At 44.4% G+C, this 22,923-nt stretch overlaps 1 protein-coding gene across 2 annotated transcripts in view; it reads right to left on the reverse strand.

The window, feature by feature from the left end:
- The window catches only part of Kcnk10 (potassium two pore domain channel subfamily K member 10), a 132,076-nt gene that overhangs the window by 23,564 nt on the left and 85,589 nt on the right, over nucleotides 1–22,923 (reverse strand). For both annotated transcript variants that reach the window (XM_021201643.2, XM_021201640.2), the window contains exon 4: nucleotides 22,511–22,671. In XM_021201643.2, the coding sequence (XP_021057302.1) occupies nucleotides 22,511–22,671 (161 nt within the window). The remainder of the gene's footprint in view (nucleotides 1–22,510; nucleotides 22,672–22,923) is intronic.

The raw sequence follows: 22,923 nt of genomic DNA on the forward strand, positions 1-22,923 counted from the left end.
TGCACAGTTTCACCTGTGTGTCACCAGTGCTCCGAGTACTGGATATATTTCTATGCTTATTGTACTGGCTAGTTTAATGTCAACTTGACAACTTTAATGCCATGAGGAGCAAGCCACTAAGCAGTGTTCCTCCATGGCCTCTGCATCAGCTCCTGCCCCCGGGTCCTGCTTGAGTTCCTGCCCTGACTTCTCTCCACAATGGACTGCAATCTTCATGTGAAATAAACCTTTTCCTCCCCAAGAGGCTTTTGTTCATGGTGTTTTATCACAGCAATAAGAAACCCTAATAAGACACTTATTCCTTCTTACTTTTAGTTTCTGGAGAAAATGTGGGCATAAAATAATCAGTGAAACAAAGTTAAACTATGCATCCAATAAGATAAACTGTCGAGACTTTCTCATAGGGAATTCTAGCTAAGTACATTTGATAGAGAAGCATAGGCATGTGGGTGTGCACACGGACATGATGGCTCTCTGAATGATACTCAAGTGAGAGAGGCACCAAGGGGAGAGGGTTAGCCATCTGACCCTAGCTGTTCACTGAAGAACAGCCTGCTCACATTTCCAGAAGTTACTCAGGGGCTTTCTGGAAGTGTGGAACAGTATTTGCGGTTGTCACAACTGTGTCACACTCTGCCACTTTCTGTAGAAGTCCCGAGCACACCACTGAGCCAAGAAGCTCCCTCTCTTTTATCTGCAAATATATGCCAACATCTGTATTCAATGAAGAATGCATTTTCACAAGAATACCAATAATGTAAATTTTGTATTTGTGCATATGTATTCACATGGGTACGTGAATGCACTTGCACCTGTGTGTGGAGACCAGAGGACAACCTCTGGGGTTATTCCCCAGACACCTTTGTGTGACATTGGGGTCTCTCACTCTCCCTCACCGTCCTGAAGCTCACCATGTAGGGCAAGCTTGGTGGACAATTGAGTCCTGAGGGACCTACCTGACTCTGCTTCCCAGCGTTGGGATTGAAGTGCCTGCCCCCACACCCAGGTTTTCCCTGAACTCGGGGCAACAGAGGTTTTACCAACTGAGCCGCCTCTCCAGCCTCGAACGAGATAAGTTCTGATAAGGTTGGTGTTTAATCAATTTGACCTGGCTGAGAGTTGTTCTCCATTTTGGAAAAACTCATCTGTAGGGGGAAATAATCCCTGGTGGCTTCCAAGTCGCCAGCACAGCCCCCTCGAGCACTCTGCCTTGAAAGCTAATGTGTTTGGAGGTTCGCTAGCTCAGCTTATCGCCTAGCATTTCATGACCAAGCATTTATTACTGAAACACAGTTTTTATAAGTTACCTTCATTTTGCCTTTATGTTATAATTTAGGAAATAATCGTGAGCGTATTTTTTTTTTGTTTTTTAATGTATCTGTTAAGTTGGAGTATCTACAGTGTTCATTTCAATATAATAAAAATGTCCTAGCATTTTCTGAAATGGGGGTTTTATGTGTTTCTAAACTACCAAGTGAAAACAAATTATATATGTTAAGGAAGTTGGCAGGTCTGCAAAGTTACACTTCTCAGTGTCACCGGATGCGACCAAAGACTAACACATAAATACAGTTTGTAACAAGCATTACTGGGTGGGAATTGGCTCCCCTGGTGGACCAGCATCTCTCCATAACAGCTATACTTCAAAAGTTAAGATCTCTCTCCATCTACTGGCATATGACATTTTCTACATCAAGATATGTGTGGTTAGAGCTGATAATATTCTTTTACTTATCTGCCCAATTGTGGATTAATAGTTCTTTGAGTAGCCAGCTTTGTGGCAGCTCCTGTAAACAGTATGGCAAATCGGGGTCAGAGGGGAGGGGGACAGAGGGGAGGGGGCACAGAGGGGAGGGGGCAGAGGGGAGGTGGGTGTCTGATATCACACAGCTCTTAGGCTGTCAATTACACAACTCCAAGAGGGCCACACAAATGATGTTGAACCTGTAGGCAGGGTGCAGTGGGAGTTTGGGGCTCCTGAACTGAGGGACTGACACCCAGTAGGAGGCAGGTGTGTGTGTGTGTGTGTGTGTGTGTGTGTGTGTGTGTGTGTGTGTGGTGTGTGTGTTGGGGGGTGGATCATAAATACTACACAAATCCCCCGACAGTGTCTGAGACATCCACTGTAAACTGGGGCTCTTTGAACTTTCTGTGGTCAAGCAGAGTGCTCTCCTGAAACACGGTACGCAGTTTCTTCCTCTGGAAAAGAGGTTTCACTGTGAAAAGCTTTTTAAAATATTTACTGATGGGATTTTGAGAGATGGCTCAGCAGTTAAGAGAACTCATTGCTCTTTGATTCACAGCTCCAACATGACAGCTCACAGTCCTCTTTAGCTCCAGTTCCAGGGGGTCTAATGGCTCCCGTGGATACGAGGCACACAGATATGAGTGCAGACAAAACATCCATGTGCCTAAAATGATTTTTAAACTTTTTTGTCAATATGAACTTTCCATGAAATCTGGCTGATGTGGTTTTCTGATGCTTAATCATGAACCTTAATAATCTGAATCTAAGACATTGCTAGAAGTACAAAAGCTAAAAATGTGTGATCACCGCAGGATAGAGAAAATGAGGGAGAGGCGGCATGGTGAGGCAGGAGAATGATAAATAAGGAAGCAGTTCCAGAGATGAACAGAGGAAAGGTGCCAGCAACTGGAAGAGCAGACATACCTACTGGCGCGCTTGCACTTTACACTCGTTACTTTTCTGTTGCCATGGCAAAATGCTGTGACCAAGGCAACTTAAGGACGAAAGAATCTATGTCAGCTTAGAGTTTCAGGGGGATGAAAGTCCATCATAGAGGGATGGCATAGCAGCAATAGGCAGGAGTAAGAAACTAGGAGCTCAACTCTTCACCAAACACACAAAGTCCAGTGAGCCAACTAGAAGTGATGCGGAGACTTTGAAGACGCCTCCCAAGGAACACACTCCCTCTAGCAAAGCTTCCCACACTGTGCCACCAGCTGGGGACCAAGTGTTGAAATTCCCGAGACTACCAGTTATATTTCTCATTCAAGACACCAAAGGCTTCGTTCAAGCCAGGGAGCATGCCCCCCAAAAGTTTGCAAACTTTCGAGAGGCGAGTACTAACTTAAGAGCCCATAAAAGATCACATGGGCCCAGCTTCACCCTTTTCCCCTTGGCCCTCTTAGCGCCAGGCCACAGGATGCGCAACACGCCTCCAGGCTCCTCTGATCTCCCTCTTCATCGCCTGTGACTACAAAAGTCATTTTTAAAGCGGCACAACAACCAGGGGGCTCTGGCCCCTGCACACTAGGCTCGGGTTTGTGCCTGTAGCAATGGGTCAGGAAAGGATTCCTGCACCCCAGAATCTAGAACAGCTAAGGTGTGAAGGTCACCTGCACAGAGACAATATCCCTTTTATTAAAATATGTCCCTGACAAGAATGTTGAAACATCAATAGTCCATGCTTAAGACTGTATAGGCACTCTTATCTCCAAGCTCTATGCCAAGAAATGTTACACACACACACACACACACACACACACACACACACACACGCACACACACACAAACACCCCGTGGCACATAAATACAGTTTGAAACAAGCACTATGGGCTTAACTTTAGAGGAAACAAAAGTGCATATATAATACTTCTAAGATACTTAAGTGTGGCTTCCGTGAGAAGCCCACATCCACACTTGAGTGTGTGCTATCTCGTCCATGAGTGCCTGGCTACTACTATGCTTAAAAGCAATGCTAGCAAGTCCTCGCAGTAAACTCCACTCTGCTTCTTGTGAACTCATTCTAGAATGCTTTTCTGTAGACAGACGAAGAATCCAGCATCACCCCAGATTAGGCCTCTGAGAAGGATTCCTCAGGATGCCTCAATCCCCGCTACGCTGCCATGGCTGGGAACATTAAATAAAGAATGAAAGCAGGCAGGAAGGGATGCACGCCCATTTTCTAGGCAGGAGACAATCCCATCAACTCCAAAAACCATCTGATGGCAGCTCATGGAAGCAGGTGTCCCATATTTATGTAGCCATCTGGACAAGTCTCTTCCCCTCTTCCTTGAGGAAAAGGCTGACAAGCCTCCAAAGGGTTAGCAGGCAAGAGACCCACTCCAATCTTATAGCAGAGTCAATGGGCAAGGAGGGACTGAGACTTGATTAAAGAGCATTGGAGGCAAGAAGCAAGAAGCGATGTCAGGATGGATGCCAAGGCAGCAGTACTAACCCTGCAAGCACACCATATGGCATTTATATGCCATGCACTTCATTCTAAATGTTGATATTTGCTTTTCTCTTCACTCTCGGTGCCAACTCTGTTACGGTACTTAATTCTTTTTTTTTTTTTTTCAAGAAAGCACACAAAGCCTCTTGCACCCTATTTTTAAAATCACACAGAAGTTCCTTTTCCTTTTTTAAAATGGGTGATGCATATCCCTGCTTGTAATTGTCTGAACTCTACAAAGCAACATCAGCTCTAGAAGGAAAAGGGATGCAAACACACACACACACACACACACACACACACACACACACACACACACATTTGTGCCTAGTCAGCAGATCCAAGAGTAGATTGGTAGACAGCTCAACACCAATGGTAACAATCCCCTATCCGTTTCTTCTAACCACTGCCTAGGCTCATGCAGGAATGGTTGCTACTGCTCACAGCCAAATTCCCTTCTACCACAGAATGTGAAAAGAAACAAATGGAGCATCCCTAAGTAGAGAAACAGCGGAAACTGCAAGGGAACCCTGGGAATGCAGCCTTTGACCTCAGCAAAACCTGTACACCGTATTCCTTGCTGCGATGGGAAGGATTGGCTATCTTTGTGGAAGAGGTTTAATTCCTCCTTTGGTGTGGATGTTTTTTTCCTTTGGTACTATTCTTAAATAGTTTACAAAATTGCAAAGTGGTTTGTATTTAAGGCACAACAAAAGCACAGACAAGCGGAGAGGCAATAGGCTGGTGGTTAAAGTGACTGTCTTATGTCCCCCCCCCCCCCGGATCTCTTTAGGTAGTAGGGTTTCTGCTTAGACAGTTGGAAACAGTGAAGGACGGGTAAGTTTGCAGAATGTGAGGTCAGAGAATGGAGCACCTGAGAAGCCAACCAACTCTAACAACCAGCCAGCTGTACGTACCTTTCTCCCCGTACTTGCCTTCCCAAAGACTTCTCTGAGTCGAGGCTCATGCAGTTTCTCCTCCCAGAGCAATGGCTGACAACGGCACTTTTGTCCAAGGCATAAGCCCTGCTGCCTGCCAGTCTATTTCCTTGTGCTATGTTCCCTTCTGTGGCCCCCTCTACATCAGCGGCTCTCAACCTTCCCAAGGCTGTGACCTTTTAATGAAACTCATCATGTTGTGATGACTCCATACCCCCCCACCATAGAGTTGCCACTTCATGACTGTAATTTTGCTACTGTTATGAACTGTGGTGTATATACCGTGTTTTCGGAGGATCTTAGGAGACCCCCGTGAAAAGGTTGTTTGACACCCCCCAAAGGCTCATGATCCACAAGTTGAGAACTGCTACTCTACATGTCTATACCAAGATACATTCTTAAAAGGGCAGGCCTGAGGATAGCCCCTCTTCTCCATTTAATCTGTCAGGAAAAGTCTTGTAGCCAACATGCCCTGGGAATAGCATAAGGAATCTAGTCCTTTTGTTTGTTTGTTCTCCAGTCAATTCGATGTGTATTTATTAAGCACCTCCATCCACACTGTGAACACACACTGTTCACACCTCTAAACATACTGTAGCAGGTACTGCAGGACACCAGACTGGGAGAGCCCTGTGCTCTGAGGATCACAGTCTGTTAGCAAGGAACGGCAGATGTAACCCAATGCTCAGCCTAAAAGCTAGAGTTCACAAGATTTCCTTCTGGTCTCACACAGCTAACAGAGGTTTCTACTGGCCTCCGTGGGCACCAAATGCACATGGTGCACAGACATACACACGGGCAAGCATGCATACCTAGAAAAGTAAAAGAATAACTATTTTTTTAAAGGATATAGTGGTTTTCATGGCCTGGATAGAAGAAGAAATGGTAAGTTATTGCCTAATGACTACAGCTTGATTTGGGAAAGATGCAGTTTTAGAAACAGATACTGATAATCATTGTACAACAATGGGAACGTAATTACTACCGCTGCACTGGACACTTGAGAATGGTTGGGGTGGTTTGCCTCATGCTCTGTTACATCACTACAATAAAATAATAAAAATGATATTTATCTAGTACCTTAGATATTTTCAAGATTATTTTTATTTTAACTGTCTACATGTGTATGTGCACATGTATGTAGTGCCTGTGGAGGCCAGTAGAGGGAGCCAGATCCCCTGGAACTGGAGTTTATAGCGGGTTCTAGGTCACTCAACATGGGAGCTCGGAACTGAATTCTGCCAGGCCCTCTGCAAGGGCAGTACGTGCTCTTAACCAGTGAGCCACCTCTCAGCAAAGCATCCCTCCCAGGATAGTTTTATTGGAAAAGAAAACCTCAGCATAAGGGTTACTATGCCCCCCCCCAAAAAAAATATGGGGCTATACAGTCAGCAAAGTGATAAAGGTACTTTCCACCAAACCTGACATACTGAGTTCTATCCCCAAGACTTACAGGGTTGAAGGAGAAAAACAACACTGCAAATTAGTCTCTTATCTCCATGTGAGCATGTGCAGGAGCACATGTATGCATGTGTGCATTTTCACACACACACACACACACACACACACACACACACACACATACACACACACATACAATATAATTTTAAAATGTTAACTTTATAAGGAAAAAAATACCAGAATGAAACAAAAGCAGAGTACTGGTTTTAAAAGTCAGTGTACTCAGCTTTTATGGTATGAAAAATCCCTTCTGAATGTTAAAAAAAAAAATTCATAGATTCCCACAAAACATAAGTTTTGATATCAGCTGATGATATGTTTTTAAGTGATGCTGACGAATGTTCTATTTATAACTGAAAAGAGGCAATACAATGCAAAGAAGATGTTGTTTACCAGGCAATGCCTGATGCACAAGAGAACTCTAGTTATTGAAAACAGCACCCCAGACCCCTGGGGACCCACCAAGCATAAGTTGAGAACTACAGCTTCATGCTAACAAGAGCTCTCCAAGGCACAGCCAAAGCCACTAAGTAAAACATGCTGTGGTGCACAAATGCAGCCCTTCTCAGAATGTCAGAGCAGAGCATTGCCCCAGAAATACAAAGTGTTTCCTCCACAGAGGAAACACTCATGTCCCAGGCTGGACTCAGTTCAAGTGAACAGCACTCCAGAGCTTAGGGAGATAGTCAAGAAAGTGCTTGCTCAACAGCCTGGGAGCCTGAGTTTAGAGCCCTAGCACCCCCATAAAAGCAGAGTGTGGTGGGGCACACCTGTAACCCCAATGCTTAGGAGGCAGGGGCAGGAGGAAAGGAGAAGCCCAGGGGTTAGCTGGCCAACTGAATCTACAAACTCTAGGATCTAGAGAACCAGTGCAAAAACATTAAGGGAGATGACGACTGTGAGAGAAACCAAAGATGACCTCTGACCCCCACTCACTTGCGCTCACATGTACTACTGCATGCTCGCACATGCACCCCACGTGCACATACACACAGGAACATAAACACACATATACATAAAAATATTTAAAATGAGAGCGAACATAGTCTACTGGCAGCCCTGCGCTGTGCTAAGCCCTCAGAACTGCTCATCAGTGTGACTGAGTATGCCTGTCATGCCATCACCTCCCAAGGCAGCAGCAGCTCAGACCGTCCGGACATCTCTACTGTTGCAGGCTCAGTATCTTTCCTTCCCTAAGGCAAGAAGTCCTAAAGCTATCTAGAATTTTTCAGTGGTTCTTCCACACACAAGCCACTTAGAAATTGCCACAAGTGCCACGCTATCAGAAACACGTAGATCACACGCCCAAATCCACTACAGGCAGCCTCAATAGTCAATGTGTCTATTTGTAACCTACACCAGTGAGCTGTAACTTTCTTGGCTCACGGAAGTAGTACGCTAAGCTCTTTGTCCCTGTGACAAAATGTCTGATAAAAACAAAGAAGAAAAAGTTTGTCTGGGCTCCCACTTCCAGACAACCAGCGCCATTTCTTGGGGTAAGAGTGATGAGAAAGGAAGTTGTTCACCTTGTAGCATCAATGAGACAATAGTAGGCGGGAAAGGGAGCCAAGAGGCACAGGATGACCTCTCCAAAGTCATGTCCCTATGTCTTACTTTCTCAACCAGATCCTACTTCTCAACATTTCTTTAAGCTATGAATCCATCGATTTATTAATTCATCAATGAGGTTCAAGCCCTAATAATCCCATCATCTCTGAATGCTGTTGTATAGGAGTGCAAGTCTTAAATTCATGAGCATCTGGAGAATATGCCAGACCCAAGCCATAACAATTAGCATGAGGTTAAATGTTAAAATATGCAAGAAAAAGAAACAGAGAAAGAAAGGGGGTTGTTGGGAGATGGCTCTGTTCATATTCCCAACACCCACCCCCATGTAACAGCCAGGCACAGCAGTGAATGCCTAGAATTCTAGAGCCTAAAAAGTAGAAACAGGAGGATCCCTTGGGGCTCAACTGGTCAGTCAGTCTAGCCAAACTGACAAGTGACAAGCTCCGGGTTCAATGAAAAGTCCACCCCAAAAAACTAAGGTTAAGATTCATTGAGGATGGATAGATAGATAGATAGATAGATAGATAGATAGATAGATAGATAGATAAAGAGAATTTTCACATCAATGAATGCAATCTAAAATAAACAATGAGTTCTTCAGAGGAGCTGAGGATTACTACCCTGTTAAGTCGGTGCCTCAAAGAACACCAAACTAGCCCATGAAAATTGGTGATAAAGAGAGAAGATAAAGCTCATCTACTTATTAGGCTGATTTTTATGATGCCAGTAAAAAATGTGAATTCTAATAAAACTCTCTCATTACACTCATAACTCAAGAGCTGCTGTTAATTTTAGATACAGGTTACCATGGGGTAGAGCTAATACATCCCCGGGTTTTAAGTAGCCCCAAACTGGGAAGATATAAAACATTTTAATTAATAAGACTCCAGGGGCTATAAGAAGCAAATCGTCTCACAGATGGGCAAGAGGTAGGAGAGAGTGAATTCACATACAGTTTTCTAGATGGGTCCCTCTGTTAGATGATGCTTTTGGATAAATTTGTACAAGTTTCCCTTAGGGAGCAGCAAACAGAAAAGGTTCACCCTATTCCTTTTTAGACTTTAAAATTTAAGGGCTTTAAGACTTAAGACCTGGAGGGAGGTAAAATCAGTCAAAAAATTGAACACAGCGTAGATAGCTCCAAGCAGAGCAATGGACTAGAGGAACAACGCACAGGATGTTTCCATCCATGAAGACTCTTGTGGAAGCAGATCAGAACAAACTGGGCATTCGGACCTTAGGGTCTCCACTTCCGTAAATCCATTCTGTTGGTTACACGGCAGTGTGCAGCAGGAGCAAGGACTGTCCAAAGCCTATGTCAAACTCCACAATAGAGGAGATGAACAGTGAGATACTAAATGTGAACACGGGTGTATCCTGGGTAAAGCCAGCAGTCCGAAGCCTAGCACACCCTCAGAACTGATGAGTAATGCTGGCACCAGGACTGAGGTGCCACAAAACTCAGCCTGACCGCAGCCAAACTCCACCAGGCAAATGTCAGACCCTAGGCTCTACATGGACAGATTCACCAATGGTTTTCCGACCTGAAAAAACAATGAGATACCCCAGTTCCATGCAACCAAAGTTTGCCAGAAAGAGAGACAATGTTAGTTTCCGTTAAAACCTTTACCAGTTGGGGCTGTGGAGACAATTCAGGAAATCACTTACTACACATGCATAAGGACCTGAGTTGTGATTCTGTCTGTCTCTCTGTCTCTGTCTCTCTCTCTCTCTTTCTCTCTGTGTGTGTATGTGTGTGTATTAATAACTGACCACTATCTAGAAAGCATATTACTTAGTTATTTTTTGTGTAGCATTGATAACTTTGCTCTTTACAAAAGAGGAAAGATACATTTTAAATACACTTTTTTAAAAAAATCCTGAAGCTGGGCAGTGGTGGCGCACGCCTTTAATCCCAGCACTTGGGAGGCAGAGGCAGGCAGATTTCTGAGTTCAAGGCCAGCCTGGTCTACAGAGTGAGTTCCAGGACAGCCAGGGCTACACAGAGAAATCCTGTCTCAAAAAAAAAAAAAAAAAATCCTGGTGTGATTTCAGAGAGCAACAGAAAATGCCAAGGGGACACTGGCCAGTTATTAAGGATAAGCTGAGAATGTGGAAGAATGTTATATTAAATTAGCCCCCATCAGCTAAAGGGAGCCCTGAGATGTTTGACTGCTGAAGAATCATAGCTGAACCATCTAGCTTTCTCTAACTCACTCATCAGAGTCAAGCCTCGGGCATTTTCCTTTCTCGGTGAAAGATGACCTCATTCCCATCGTCCTCCTCAATGATTTCTTTAAGGACCCAACTGGGGCAGGGGTTCTTGGTGGTGCTGGTGCTGACACTAAAGAAATGGGTAGCACCGTTGACTTGAACACTAGAGCTGAGGTGGAAGTTCTGTCAGGGGGCTAGGATATGCACTCTGTGGGCGGTGAAGCAAACGGCCCTGGTCCCTTTCTCTCCACTGGAACCCTCAGCTCTTATCTGGGGAGAATTTATCTTAAGACGGTTGTTACTGTGTCTGGAGACATTGGGCTGATGTAACTGTGGACAGAGACAAAACGAAGAAAGCAGACCTGCCCAGTGAAGCACAGGGAAAGCCTACACCAAATAATTACACAGCCTAACGTCGGTCATACTAAGATGAAGGCAGCAGCAGCAACAGCAGCAAGAGAGGAGACACACCTGCAGCCGTGTGAGGGGTTCCCATGATCCACTAGAAATCTCAATGCATACGTGCGTGCACGCGCGCACACACACACACACACACACACACACAAACAAACATACAAGATTTTGTAAAAAAGAGTTACAATTTATTAAAAGACACTTTTCACATTGATTTTTAGTATGAGGATTATGAGAAGGAGGTACTCAGAAAGACATACTGAGATGTGGGTCTGGTACATTGTGTGTGTGTGTGTGTGTATACATATGTGTATACACATATGTGTATACATATATATTCTATTTTGGTAGTTCTCAAGATACATTTTAGGAAAGAGGATAACATTTGAAATGTAAATAAAGAAATTATCTAATAAAAAGAAAAAAGAAAAAAGAAACATTTAAAGGGTTACTAAGAAAATTCTCTTTCTACATGTTTTTCTCTATTTGTAACTCTTATTTTCTCTCTGTATCTCTGTCTGTTTCTCTGTCTCTATATATAGGTCTCTGTTTCTGTATATGGCTCTCTCTCTCTCTCTCTCTCTCTCTCTCTCTCTCTCTCTCTCTCTCTCTCCCTCCCTCCCTCCTTCCCTCCCTCCCTCCCTCTGACTACATAGTGCCTCTGGGGCACCTTGGATGGATGGTACCCTAATGAGTTACCACCAGGCACCACTGGGGATTGCACAATGCATTTCTGGTGAGATTTCTAGAGAACCACAGACCTACAGTGAAGCAGAGGCCTTAAGCTGGCATTGATTGTGTGCAATTCTTGGTTCTTGGCTGGTAAGGGTCCTCAGCCAGACTCCAGGATGGGGAGCCCCATTTCCTTCTCAAATCCCTTTAAGTTTCTTGCCTTTCTATCCTGCCTCATAAGCAGCCCTGCACCAGAGTGAGAACTGTCCATGGGAAAACTGGCATAGGCAATCCTTAAGAGAAACTGGAATTCACTAACCATATAAAATTCAAGAAGGAAGACCAAAGTGTGGATACTGTGATCCTTCTTAGAAAGGGGAACAAAATACCCATGGAAGGAGTTACAGAGACAAAGTGTGGAGCAGAGACTGAAGTAATGACCATCCAGAGACTGACTCACCTGGAGATACATCACATATACAACCAAGGAACCCAGACACTATTGAGGATGACAAGAAATGCTTGCTGACAGAAGCCTGTTATAGTTGTCTCCTGAGAGGCTCTGCCAGTGCCTGACAAATACAGAGGTGGATGCTCACAGCCAACCATTGGACTGAGCACAGGGTCCCCAATGGAGGAGCTCAAGAAAGGGCCCAAGGAGCTGAAGGGGTTTGCAGCCCCATAGGAGGATCAACAATATGAACTAACCAGTACCCCTAGAGCTCCCAGGAACTAAACCACCAACCAAAGAGTACACGTGCTGGGACTCATAGCTCCAGCTGCATATGTAGCAGAAGATGGCCTTGTCAGTCATCAATGGGAGGAGAGGCCCTTGGTCCTGTGAAGGCTCTATACCCTAATGTAGGGGAATGCCAGGGTGGGTTGCTAAGCAGGGGTAGGGGTAGGGGATAGGGGGTTTTCAGAGGGGAAACCAGGAAAGGGCATAACATTTGAAATGTAAACAAAGGAAATATCTAATAAAAAATAAATAAATAAAATTTTTAAAAAAGAGAAACTGTGGAGTCTGCTTTATGGTTGTCATTTATGTAGGCCACCCCAAATGTACATTTTGGGATGGCTATTAATGCTAGATAATATCCCTAAACTAATTTGGAAGAGATCTGGTTGATAAGGCTTTAAAATTATTTGTCTCTTCTTTTTTCATTTTAAAATAATTATCTCCTATTTCCTTCTAGCCCCTTAGGCAAAGTAAGCTGCTGTTTATATTTACACCAGAATCTTCTCCCTAATTAAAAAAAAAAAACTCACACCATACAACATTAGTGCTACATATATACTTGCTATTAATATATAAAATATTCTATTCACTAGAGCAGGAGAGCAGGTGTGTTATAGACACCTGAACACACACATACAGGCCCTTCTCACACCAACTAATAAACTGGAGTTCACCAATATCACATCTTTTCTATACTACTGAATGTCAGTCTTTTCTTAGACTAAAAACTCAGCCCACCACCTTGCTCTCGTCCTCTGTCTATTTAGGTACAATGCTGGCACGTATGACATCACAGCTAACAGGAATTAGATGCTGTAGTTGAACCTACAGAGCTGAAGATAACAGCAATTCCAGACCATGGGTTTTCATTTGCTTTCGATGATAATCCTTGTAAGCTAATTCTTTTGCTGCTGGTTGTGTCCTCAAAAGACAGAAACCCCCTGCCAAGTGTGTTCTCCTAAGTTGTCTCTCGGTTTGTGCCCCGGCATGAGATAGAACATTCTAGAACTCTGCCTCCCTCCTACCTGTCCTTTCCTGCAAACCACAGTGATGGTAACAGATCTGTGGCAATGAATCATTTGTAAGCTGTCCACAGATTCCTTTGCCTCAAAAGGCAAATAAACATTTTTGCTTTATTCTTGCAGGGAGGGAAGGTATACTGGCTGGCTTTGTGTGTCAACCTGACACAAGCTGGAGTTATCACAGAGAAAGGAGCCCCAGCTGAGGGAATGCCCCCATGAGATCCAGCTGTAAGGCATTTTCTCAATTATCGATCAAGAGGGAGGGCCAAGTCCATTGTGGGTGGTGCCATCCCTGGGCTGGTAGTCTTGGGTTCTATAAGAAAGCAGGCTGAGCAAGGCAGGGGAAGCAAGCCAGTAAGCAGCACTCCTCCATGGCCTCTGCATCAGCTCCTGCCTCCAGGTTCCTGCCCTGTGTGAGTTCCTGTTCTGACTTCCTTTGGTGATGAACAGTGATGTAGAAGTGTAAGCTAAATGAACCCTTTCCTCTCCAACTTGCTTCTTGGTCATGATGTTTTATGCAGGAATATAAATCCTAAGACAGAAGGCTAAGGAAGAAAATGTGTGTCCCTTGGTTTTAGGAGAAATATCAGAAAGCTTACTGCTCAGTAGATGGAAAGGGGTAGCTGCCTTTTCCCAGAGGCCAAAGCGCAGCTCAGAGCAAGGCAATGGGACCTGATCCAAAAACTAACTCCGCTTCCCTAAAGCATCTCCTTGAGTGGTGGCCAGAATTCCTGGCAGAGCCAGCCCAAAGCAGGGGAGAGAGGGGCTGCTAACTTTGAGAGCCTGTTTTGGGATCTGGCCCTGGGCCTGTTTAATCTCAAATAATTATTCTTCCTTACTGACTGCCCAGATTCCCCACTTTGCAATGGAAGGGTAAACTATTTTTATTTAACTAGCAAGATATGCTAAAAAGATCTCAAACTCTACATTGGCTTCACGATGTGGTTTAAACCAATGTACCTGACAGTAAAAACTTTTGGATCAACCAGAAGAGGCCTAACGGGACACCTGGTTCAGATCTAGATAGTGCCACTCACTTAACACATGACTTCAGGCTGGTGATTTCATGAATGATGAGCTCAATTTTCTTGGATGGGAAAAGAGACTCACAATAATAGTGTTTCTCAAAAATGAATGACCAGGCCACCTGCATCTAAATTCCCAGGGTGTTTGTCATCCTAAAGGGGTCCAGTAGAGCAACCCAAGGGATGCGTCAATATTGTTTGCAGTATCCACGAGTTTTCTTATCACCCTTGGAAATCAAGCAGAGCATCAACCTTTGAGGTTGAGTGACCAGTTCAGGACAATGACCTCTCCCTGGATGCCCAGTGTTAAACTTCTAGTTTGTCTCCTATCATAGCAAACCCAATAGCCCTGAACATTTGTCCAGACTTCAAGCCTGCATGGGTGGGAGTAAGCCAGGATGCTTTGTTACTAGAGTGAATACCAGCCTGTCTCAATTGATTCAAGGATCGGTTTATGGCAATCAGGGGAAAGGGACAGTTTCCTGAAGAGTGATTTATGTGGCATCCATTGACTGACACCAATAAACTGCTTACCCCACCTTCTCTGATCATTTAATTCCATTCATTAAAGCAATGTGTGCAACCCCAAGGGATGATAAATGGTCTCCCCTATCCCTAGAGTTTTCAAAATTCCGCAGGCATCGGAGTCACCCGGAGAGCTTGGATCACTGGGCTCCAAACCCTCAAAGAACAACTGTGTCTAACAGGTTTCTGGAGGGTGCTGATGCAGACTGCTGAGAGATCAAAGATCACAGGTCAATGTCAATCCAATTGCCCTTTGTTAGATGCTTGCCTCCCTAACCTCCCTTACTGCTGGGAATGGTCAAGCAATCCATTTCCAGCTGATGAGACAGGAAAAGAAAAAAAAAAATTCATGGGCATGTACACACCTGCATGTACACACACAGAGACAGAATAACCTCTGAGAAAGATAGAAAGAATTACTTTCAACACAGTACCCAAAGATATAAAGAACGTTGACTTTAAAGAACGTTGAATCTTGAGTTGGCCTCAGTTGACGTCAAGATTTAGTACAAAGTCACACTAATCAAGAGGGTGCAGTCTTTGTGAAAGACTAGAGCAATGGAGCAGGGTAGGGAGGCTAGAAATAGACACATATGAAGATAACCAATTTGTCTTTGACAAAAAATGGAGGTGAGATGGTCCTCTTAATAAATGAGACTGAGACAACAAGACATCCACATACAAAAATTAATGAACTAATTAACTAATGAATGGATGGATGGATGGATGGATGGATTGACGGTTGATTCATTGATTGATTGATGGATTAAATGGACTACGGGCTAGGAAGATGGCTCAGTTGGTAAAGTGTTTCCCTTGCAAGCATGAGGATATGTGTTTGAACCCCCAGCACCCATATAAAAAGTAGGACACAAAATCACAGGCCTATAATCCCAGTGTTGAGGAGACGGAGATGGGAGAAGGACCTTGCTAGCCAATGAGTCTAGCAGCATAGGTTCAGTGAGAGATCCTGCTTTGAAAATAAGGCAGAAATAATAAAGAAAAACCCTTGACACCAAGCTCTGAACATACATCCCTGTATGTGCCTATGTGCATACCTGCACACATGTATGTACACAGTAGACATGCATGCAGTACACATGTACATCTCTCTACCTATAGTAGACAGGCAAGGCTATGCAGAGAAATCCTGTCTCAAAACCACCACCACCACCACCAAAAAAGGGGAAAAAGAAAAAAAGAAATGGGCCAAAGACATTAATATAGAACTACTAGCTGTCAAATAACCATAGGAGAATATATTCCATGTCAAAAGTCATTTGGGAACTGCAAATAAAAAGAGGGAGCTACCACCACGCAGTCACTGGAATGTGTGCAGATAACACCGAATGCTGTCAAGAAAACTGTGGCAACAGGAAGGGTAAACCCTCACTTATTCTTTGTGGAAGGGGAGAACGGTACATTGCCTTGAGAACGCAGGGAAAGTGGTTTCTTAACACTAAGGATGCTCACAAATCCACTGACCATTTCTCTTGGTGTTTACCCAAAGGAGTTAAAACTGGTGGCTCCCTCAGCTTTATTCATATTGCCCGAAGTAGGGCACAAGGAGGCTGTCTTTCAGTATGTAAATAGATTAATAAGTCAGATAACCACTCCTGAAAAAAAAAACAATCGTTCAGCACTCAAGAGAAATGAACTATTAATCCAGGAGAGTTCCCGAAGAAATGCCTATTTAGACAGCAGATGATTGTCTACAGCTAACTGGGGGGAGCCATGAAAGGGCTCTGTGTTTGTATGCCCCAGCTCTGTAGCAACCTGGAAAAGGATCAGTGTTTTCCAGGGTTTGTGCAACAGAAAGAGGTGAACAGGCAGACCCCAGGTGGCAAGTGCTGAAGAGGCTCTGGCCAGCTGGAGTGTGGTGAGCTCCACTCTGGCAGACCCTGCCCTTCTCCCCCATTCCCTCTGCCTTACTAAAAATCATTAGATTAAATTTCTAAAGCTAGCCACCAGGGTCTATTCCCTTACTGGCTACTTCCTCCTGGAGCTAGCTAACCACCAAGATCCAGCAATCAAAAGCCCACTTTGGCTCACCTCGTGCCCAATTATAATTAAATACCTCATTCTAACCTGATTTTTTTTCCCCCTTTTACATCTATAAACTGCCATTTTCCTATGTGCCCTGTCTGTCTGCTCTCTATCCAGAGGCAGGCCTTTGTCCAGTTCTCCTCGGGGACAAATGCCCCTTCCCCTCCCTTGTTCCCTTCTCCTTCTCCCTCATCCTCTATCTCCAGCCTTTGTCTCTCATCCCCTGCCCTCTGCCCCTCTGGGGTAGATAAATCTCCTTTGTGTTGCAAACTTCTCTTGGGGATCCTGAGCTGAGATGTTTCCTTTCAAGTGCAGTGGATGTGCGCTGTGTGACTCTACAATGGTGGGTCTGTGTTGCTGAAAAGCTTGGGCAAACAGAAGATGGACAGCATTATGAGAGAACCCTGATGTAAATTACAGACCAAGAAGTAATTATGCCCCAATGCAGGTTCATCAGATGAAACAAAAATGTGCTACGCTGTTAGATAATGTTCACCATATGGGGTTAGTGTGAGTGTGGGCACGTGTGCACGTGAGTGTGTTTTATACATATGTATGCATATATAAATGGAAATATTTATACATATAAATAGGAATGTATAATATAATTGAGAATGCATATATATAGTAAATCTATATACTGTCCTTTCAATTTTGCTACAAATCTAAAACTGCTATAATAAAGTCTTTGAGAGAGACAAAAAGAATAAACAAATATAATGACAAATTTTTAAATGTCTCTTTCATATTGCCTTGATTCTGGCTGCATGGAGCCATACTATCTTCTCCTAGTGTAACCTTCTTGTAACCACGAGGTAACAGGCCTATGGATGAAAAGCTGACATGCCAAGAAAAACAAACAAACAAACAAACAAAACTCTGGATATGTTTGACACTGCGTTGTGGCTTGTGGACCCCACTTAAAGCAAGCTGCTTCCAGGCTTCTTGCTATATGAGATAAATGAGTGTCCAAATTCTCGGCCACTGTTTATCAGTGATGTGGGGGGGGGGGAGGGGGGAAGGGGCAAAAGGGATAGGGGGTGGGGAGGCAGGGGGCAAGGAGCAGGCTTGTTTTCCTGGCATCACAATGTCGTAGGACATGCTCTGAGCCTCTATCTATCCTCATTTTCCAACTAGACAAGGGACTTAACCTGATCAACCTGGACCCCTTCTTCCCAGGCCCCCCTTTTGCTGCTTTTTCAATGATTTTGCTGTAAAGAGATGAGTTAGGTTTAGCTCACCAGGATGTAGCGAAGTCGATGAGGCAGACTGTCCTTGTGGAGGAGGTCTATACTACCAATGATTCTACAACTCCAAGTGTGTTGAAGGGAGAATGTCTGTGCTGCCTTCAGAAGGTGAATTACTCCGATCCCCAGTTGCTGTGACACAGTGACCTATCGCTCCCACAATGATGTGATACAATATGGCTGACCTTTAAGTTAGATTATCCCCACAGGCCTGATCTAATCTCAAAGCCATCAAACACAGAGCACTTTCCCCTTGGCTGGACCAGAGTGGAAGTCGGGGAGATCCAAAGCGTGAGGAGGATCCAGCACGTCCTTGGTTTCGAAGCTGAAGAGGCACATGTAGCAAAGCATTTGGGTAAAACTGAGGAAATTGCTCCAAATCTACAAGGAGATGAGCCTCTCCATCCGAGAACCACAGAGAAATATGGTTGTAGCTGTTCTCTCCAGATGGAAACACGGCCTTGCAGAGGAAGCAGAGAGGATCTCAGGCCTCACAAAACTCCCAGTATGTGTGAGGACCGTGCTAGGGTTTCGTAAGCAGTAAGCAACTCCCAGGAAGGAGACCCTTCAGGAGCCCTGCTGCCTGTAAGCCATGTGGGGAGCTCTAGCATGCACTGGGAGCCCTCAGCTTTAGTGGGATAGGGGTTTGGGCCATGCTGCTGCTTGAGTCACTTTTCTTCTGGAAGCATCTCCTCATACACTCTCCTGGAATCAACCTCAATAAATTCACTGGTTCGCTTAGCCTCAGATGGAATTCGTACTTTGGTTCAGCGTTGCTTATCTGCAGTGAATAGAAAGGGTAGCCATCCCAGGAAAGGTAATACAGTGAATACTGGCTCTTTCCCACATCCTCAGACCTGGAGCCTCATTTTGGCCAACACTTTGACTTTGGCCCCGTGTGATACCCAGAACATGTTATCACCTGAACCCACCAGACCTGTGACCTCCAGAGCAATGATGGAACAAGTGGGCGCGGTTTCCATTGCTGTGCTGTCACGAGTTGTGATGACATATTATACACCTCAAGAGAAAACTAAGTGCTTTTGGCAACATAGTTAAGGCTGCATCTCCTGGGCAGCTCATCAGTAGCAACACTAGCATTGTGACATCTAACTGACCCCATAGTTCTCAGTTTATCCCAAGAACCACAGATGAAGGTGTTTTTACTCCATCCAAACATCAACAGCCTGGCTTTTATTGGTGTTTTGTAGCCCAGACTCATTCCTAAGCAGCACAGTGTCCCTCAGCAGCTTGGCAAATGAGAGTCCAGCTAGGGTATGTTTAAATGACCCCAAGAAGAGTCACCCAGAAGACTGATAAACACACACACACACACACACACACACACACACACACACACCACCTTCTCTTCCCAAGAGCTGGAAGACATCAGATGAAGGCAAAGGGTTAAAAATCAGTATGCAGACTTTATTAAATGAAATTTTTCCTGTGACAACTGAAAATTCATGCCCCAAGACTTGCGGGTGAATACAATTGCCTTTCCTGAAATAATCATCTACACGTAACTTTAACTGTTGTCTATGTGGATAGCCAAGGGTATGGAGGGTTTTTCTACCACAACTTTACACACAGCAAGCAAACTGCTGCACAATGTGTTGTTTGTATATAGTGGAAATATGCTTAGATTCGTCCTAGCATTCCACCACTCCACATAGCCTCTGACTGATGGTAAATGTATCCCCTGTATGTCACCTGTTCAACAAGACGTATCCGCCTTGCCTTCCTGAATGACTCCCTGTCTTTGATGGTGCTATAAGGACCATCAGCATGAAAGTAAAATGTGCAAATGTTCAGGCTTGGCCCAAGAGTCTACTGAAGGACCTTCTGGAAGCAGCGCAAAGGAGGCAAAAAAGCATGCTCCACTTGTAGTATGATCTGCATTACAGCAGGGTGCACTCGGAAATTTGGTAGACTTGCAGTAAAATGACTGCAATCTCTCCCCTCCTGTGGAACACAATAGCTAACTCTGCTGAGGGGGATTTGAAAAGCCCCGATCCAAGTCTTTCTTCTATGACCAAAGTAACTGGAACCGAGAAGAGCTACCCAAAAGGGGGAAGGGGGCACGCCAAATCTGTCACTTCTCCATGGGAACGTCCTAAGGAATTCTCTTCTTAGGGTTCAGTCACCACAGTCATTTTCCGCTAACTCAAAGGGCTGTGCTGATGGCTAAGACGCACCTCCAAGGAATTCAGACAGCTCTTTGGAGACAAAGCTGCTGTGTCTGAGTTAAGAAGACCTAAACATCTGAGAAGCTGCGGTCCACGGTTTCCATGGTGACCACTGAGGAGACAGGTGCACATTCTAATGAGGTTGGCTAGGCAGCCAGCACCCAGGGAGCAAAGGGTGTGGGACATTGCAGAAATGCTCACACATGCACAAAATCCATGTTAGTGGCTAGCCAACCTGCAAATTCTCCTTTTAGGAGAAGCAGCACATCTGAGTTCTGTGTTTCCGGCTCTGGGCCAAGGACTTGTCTACCCATTATTTTATTTAGCCATCACTCAAACTTCCTAAAGTTGATTTGCACTCTGCCGCCTTTTGCAGAAGAAATGGAGGCAGCTTCCCAGAACAGCTGGGTTTATGACTATCACCCAGCTAAGCAGCAGGTTCTTCTCATATGCTAATGAATTATATTGCCCTCTGAGGAACTCCCCTGAATCAGCTAAAGAGAAACAGAATCTAGGATCTGAGGAACCATCTGAAAGATCTTATCTCCGAGGACATAAGGTGACTGATTTAAAGCTCATTCATCATTAGAGATTCTGAAAAAGTTCTCAAAATGTCCCTTTTGAAAAAATTTATCATGAGAGAATTGGGAGATGGCACAGTCTATAAAGTGCTTGGCACACATGTATGAAGAGCTAAGCTCTCCTCCAGCACCCACATAGAAAGCTGGCATAGGAACACACATATATAATCCCAATACTGGGAAGGCAAAGAGAAGAGGATCCCTGGAACTTCCTGGCTGACCTACACAATTAAACTGGTTAGCTCTGGGTTCAGTGAGAGACACTAACTCAAAAACAAAAGGTGGGGATCAATCAGGGTTGTTGACACCTGACATTGATGTCTGGCCCCCACATACACATATGGAGATGCAGGAGCGCGCACACGCGCACACACACACACACACACACACACACACACACACAGAGCTAAGTTACTGTAAAAAAGAATTCCATAAAGAATAGGTTTGAGTTAAATAGTACTGGCAACCTTAGCCATTCACATCCATCCTACATACCTGCCACAGAGCTCAAACATATCACCTTTCGGAAATAAACTCCTCAAGTTGAGATTTCTGTCCCTTTTTAAGGGTAGCTGTTTTTAATAGATGCTAAGGTAATAACAGTGCCCCGTGACTCAGCATGAAGTAGAGCACTGGTGTCCTGTTGCTGAGAGAATGCTCAGCACTGGGGGACAGAATGAGGAGAGGCCACGAAAAAGAGACACGAAGCACAGCGCAGAGGACAGAGAAATTCCATTTCTAGAAGAATCTAGGATCACCTGAAGACATTGTGCAGAAATCCAACGAGAGAAGGTACTCTAATAATGAAACAGATGGGTTTCTATTTCTCTACATCACTTTAAAAAACAGTAAGGAAACTACCTTCCATCTTTTTCATTTGGGGTGTGTGTGTGTATGTGTGTGTGTGTGTGTGTGTGTGTGTGTGTGTGTGTGTGAGTCATGAGCATATCATGACTCAGATGATTTGTAAGAGCCATGTCAGTCCTGGAGACTGAATTCGGGTTGGCAGGAGGCACCCTCACCCACTGAACTGTCTAACCAGCTTACTATCTTCCATAAGGGGTCTGAAGTCATGGTTTAAATGTGATAGGTGTTAGCTAAGGAGGGCCTTTAAAGGGGTTTAGTCATGAGGGCTCCTCCTTCACCAATAGGGTTAAAGCCCTTTTAACAGGCATCATGCAATGTCAAGATGCGTTTCCTTTCCATTGATCTACCACAGTTGCCTTAGTACCCTTCTCTCTGGGCAATCACACCTTGAAAGGGGAGCACCGCCCCTCACCAGGCTGCTGAACCTTCATCCTATACATCCAGTCTCCAACCTGTAGGAAATAAGTTCCAGCTGTTTCTATGCCATCCTGCCTCAAGCATTTCATTATAGCAGTATTAACTGACTAAGATGGTGAGTGGGCCTTACATCTTCAGAAAATCTGTGTTGGTAATCCATTCTTAACCTTCTTTGATCCTGTAAGTACCACAAGGCAGGAAGTTATTCAAGAAAAAGACGTTTAGACACAGTCCTCTGTCCACATCCTCGAAAAGAGAAAACACAAACACAATCATAGCATTCAACTATTCCATTTGGTCAGAACCCTTGATGCTGCCTTCTCACTCCTATTAGGCTAAAGCCAATGAATCCAGTAAGGAGGGTTTAAATTGGTACAGTACTCACTCGAAAAACCTTTTCCACTCTTGCAATGCTTTTGCCAAAGATGGTTCCAAGTTGGTCTCCAATTCCAGCCAATAAGAAACCAAAAAGTGGGATCCCAAAGATGGCATATAAAATACAAAAGATTTTGCCTCCTTCAGTGCTCGGAGCAATATTCCCATACCCTGGGGAGAGAGAGAAGAGAGGGGAGAGGAAGCAGTCAGGTGACGGAGAAGTAGAGCATTGACCAAAGAATCCGCAGACTTTCATAGTCTCCAAAGCCTTTTACAATATAAAACAGAGTCTCCTGGCTTCTCTCCCTATAAATAGTCTCAGTGTTTCAGAGATCTTAATACATTTTAAGAAGTGTGTGGTCGGCCAGAGCTGTGTTTCTGGTGGAAAACGATCCTTTTCTCTTAAGAAACATCATCTATCAT

This window comes from Mus pahari, chromosome 7 (assembly GCF_900095145.1).
Source record: "Mus pahari chromosome 7, PAHARI_EIJ_v1.1, whole genome shotgun sequence".
Classification (NCBI taxonomy): Eukaryota; Metazoa; Chordata; class Mammalia; order Rodentia; family Muridae; genus Mus; species Mus pahari.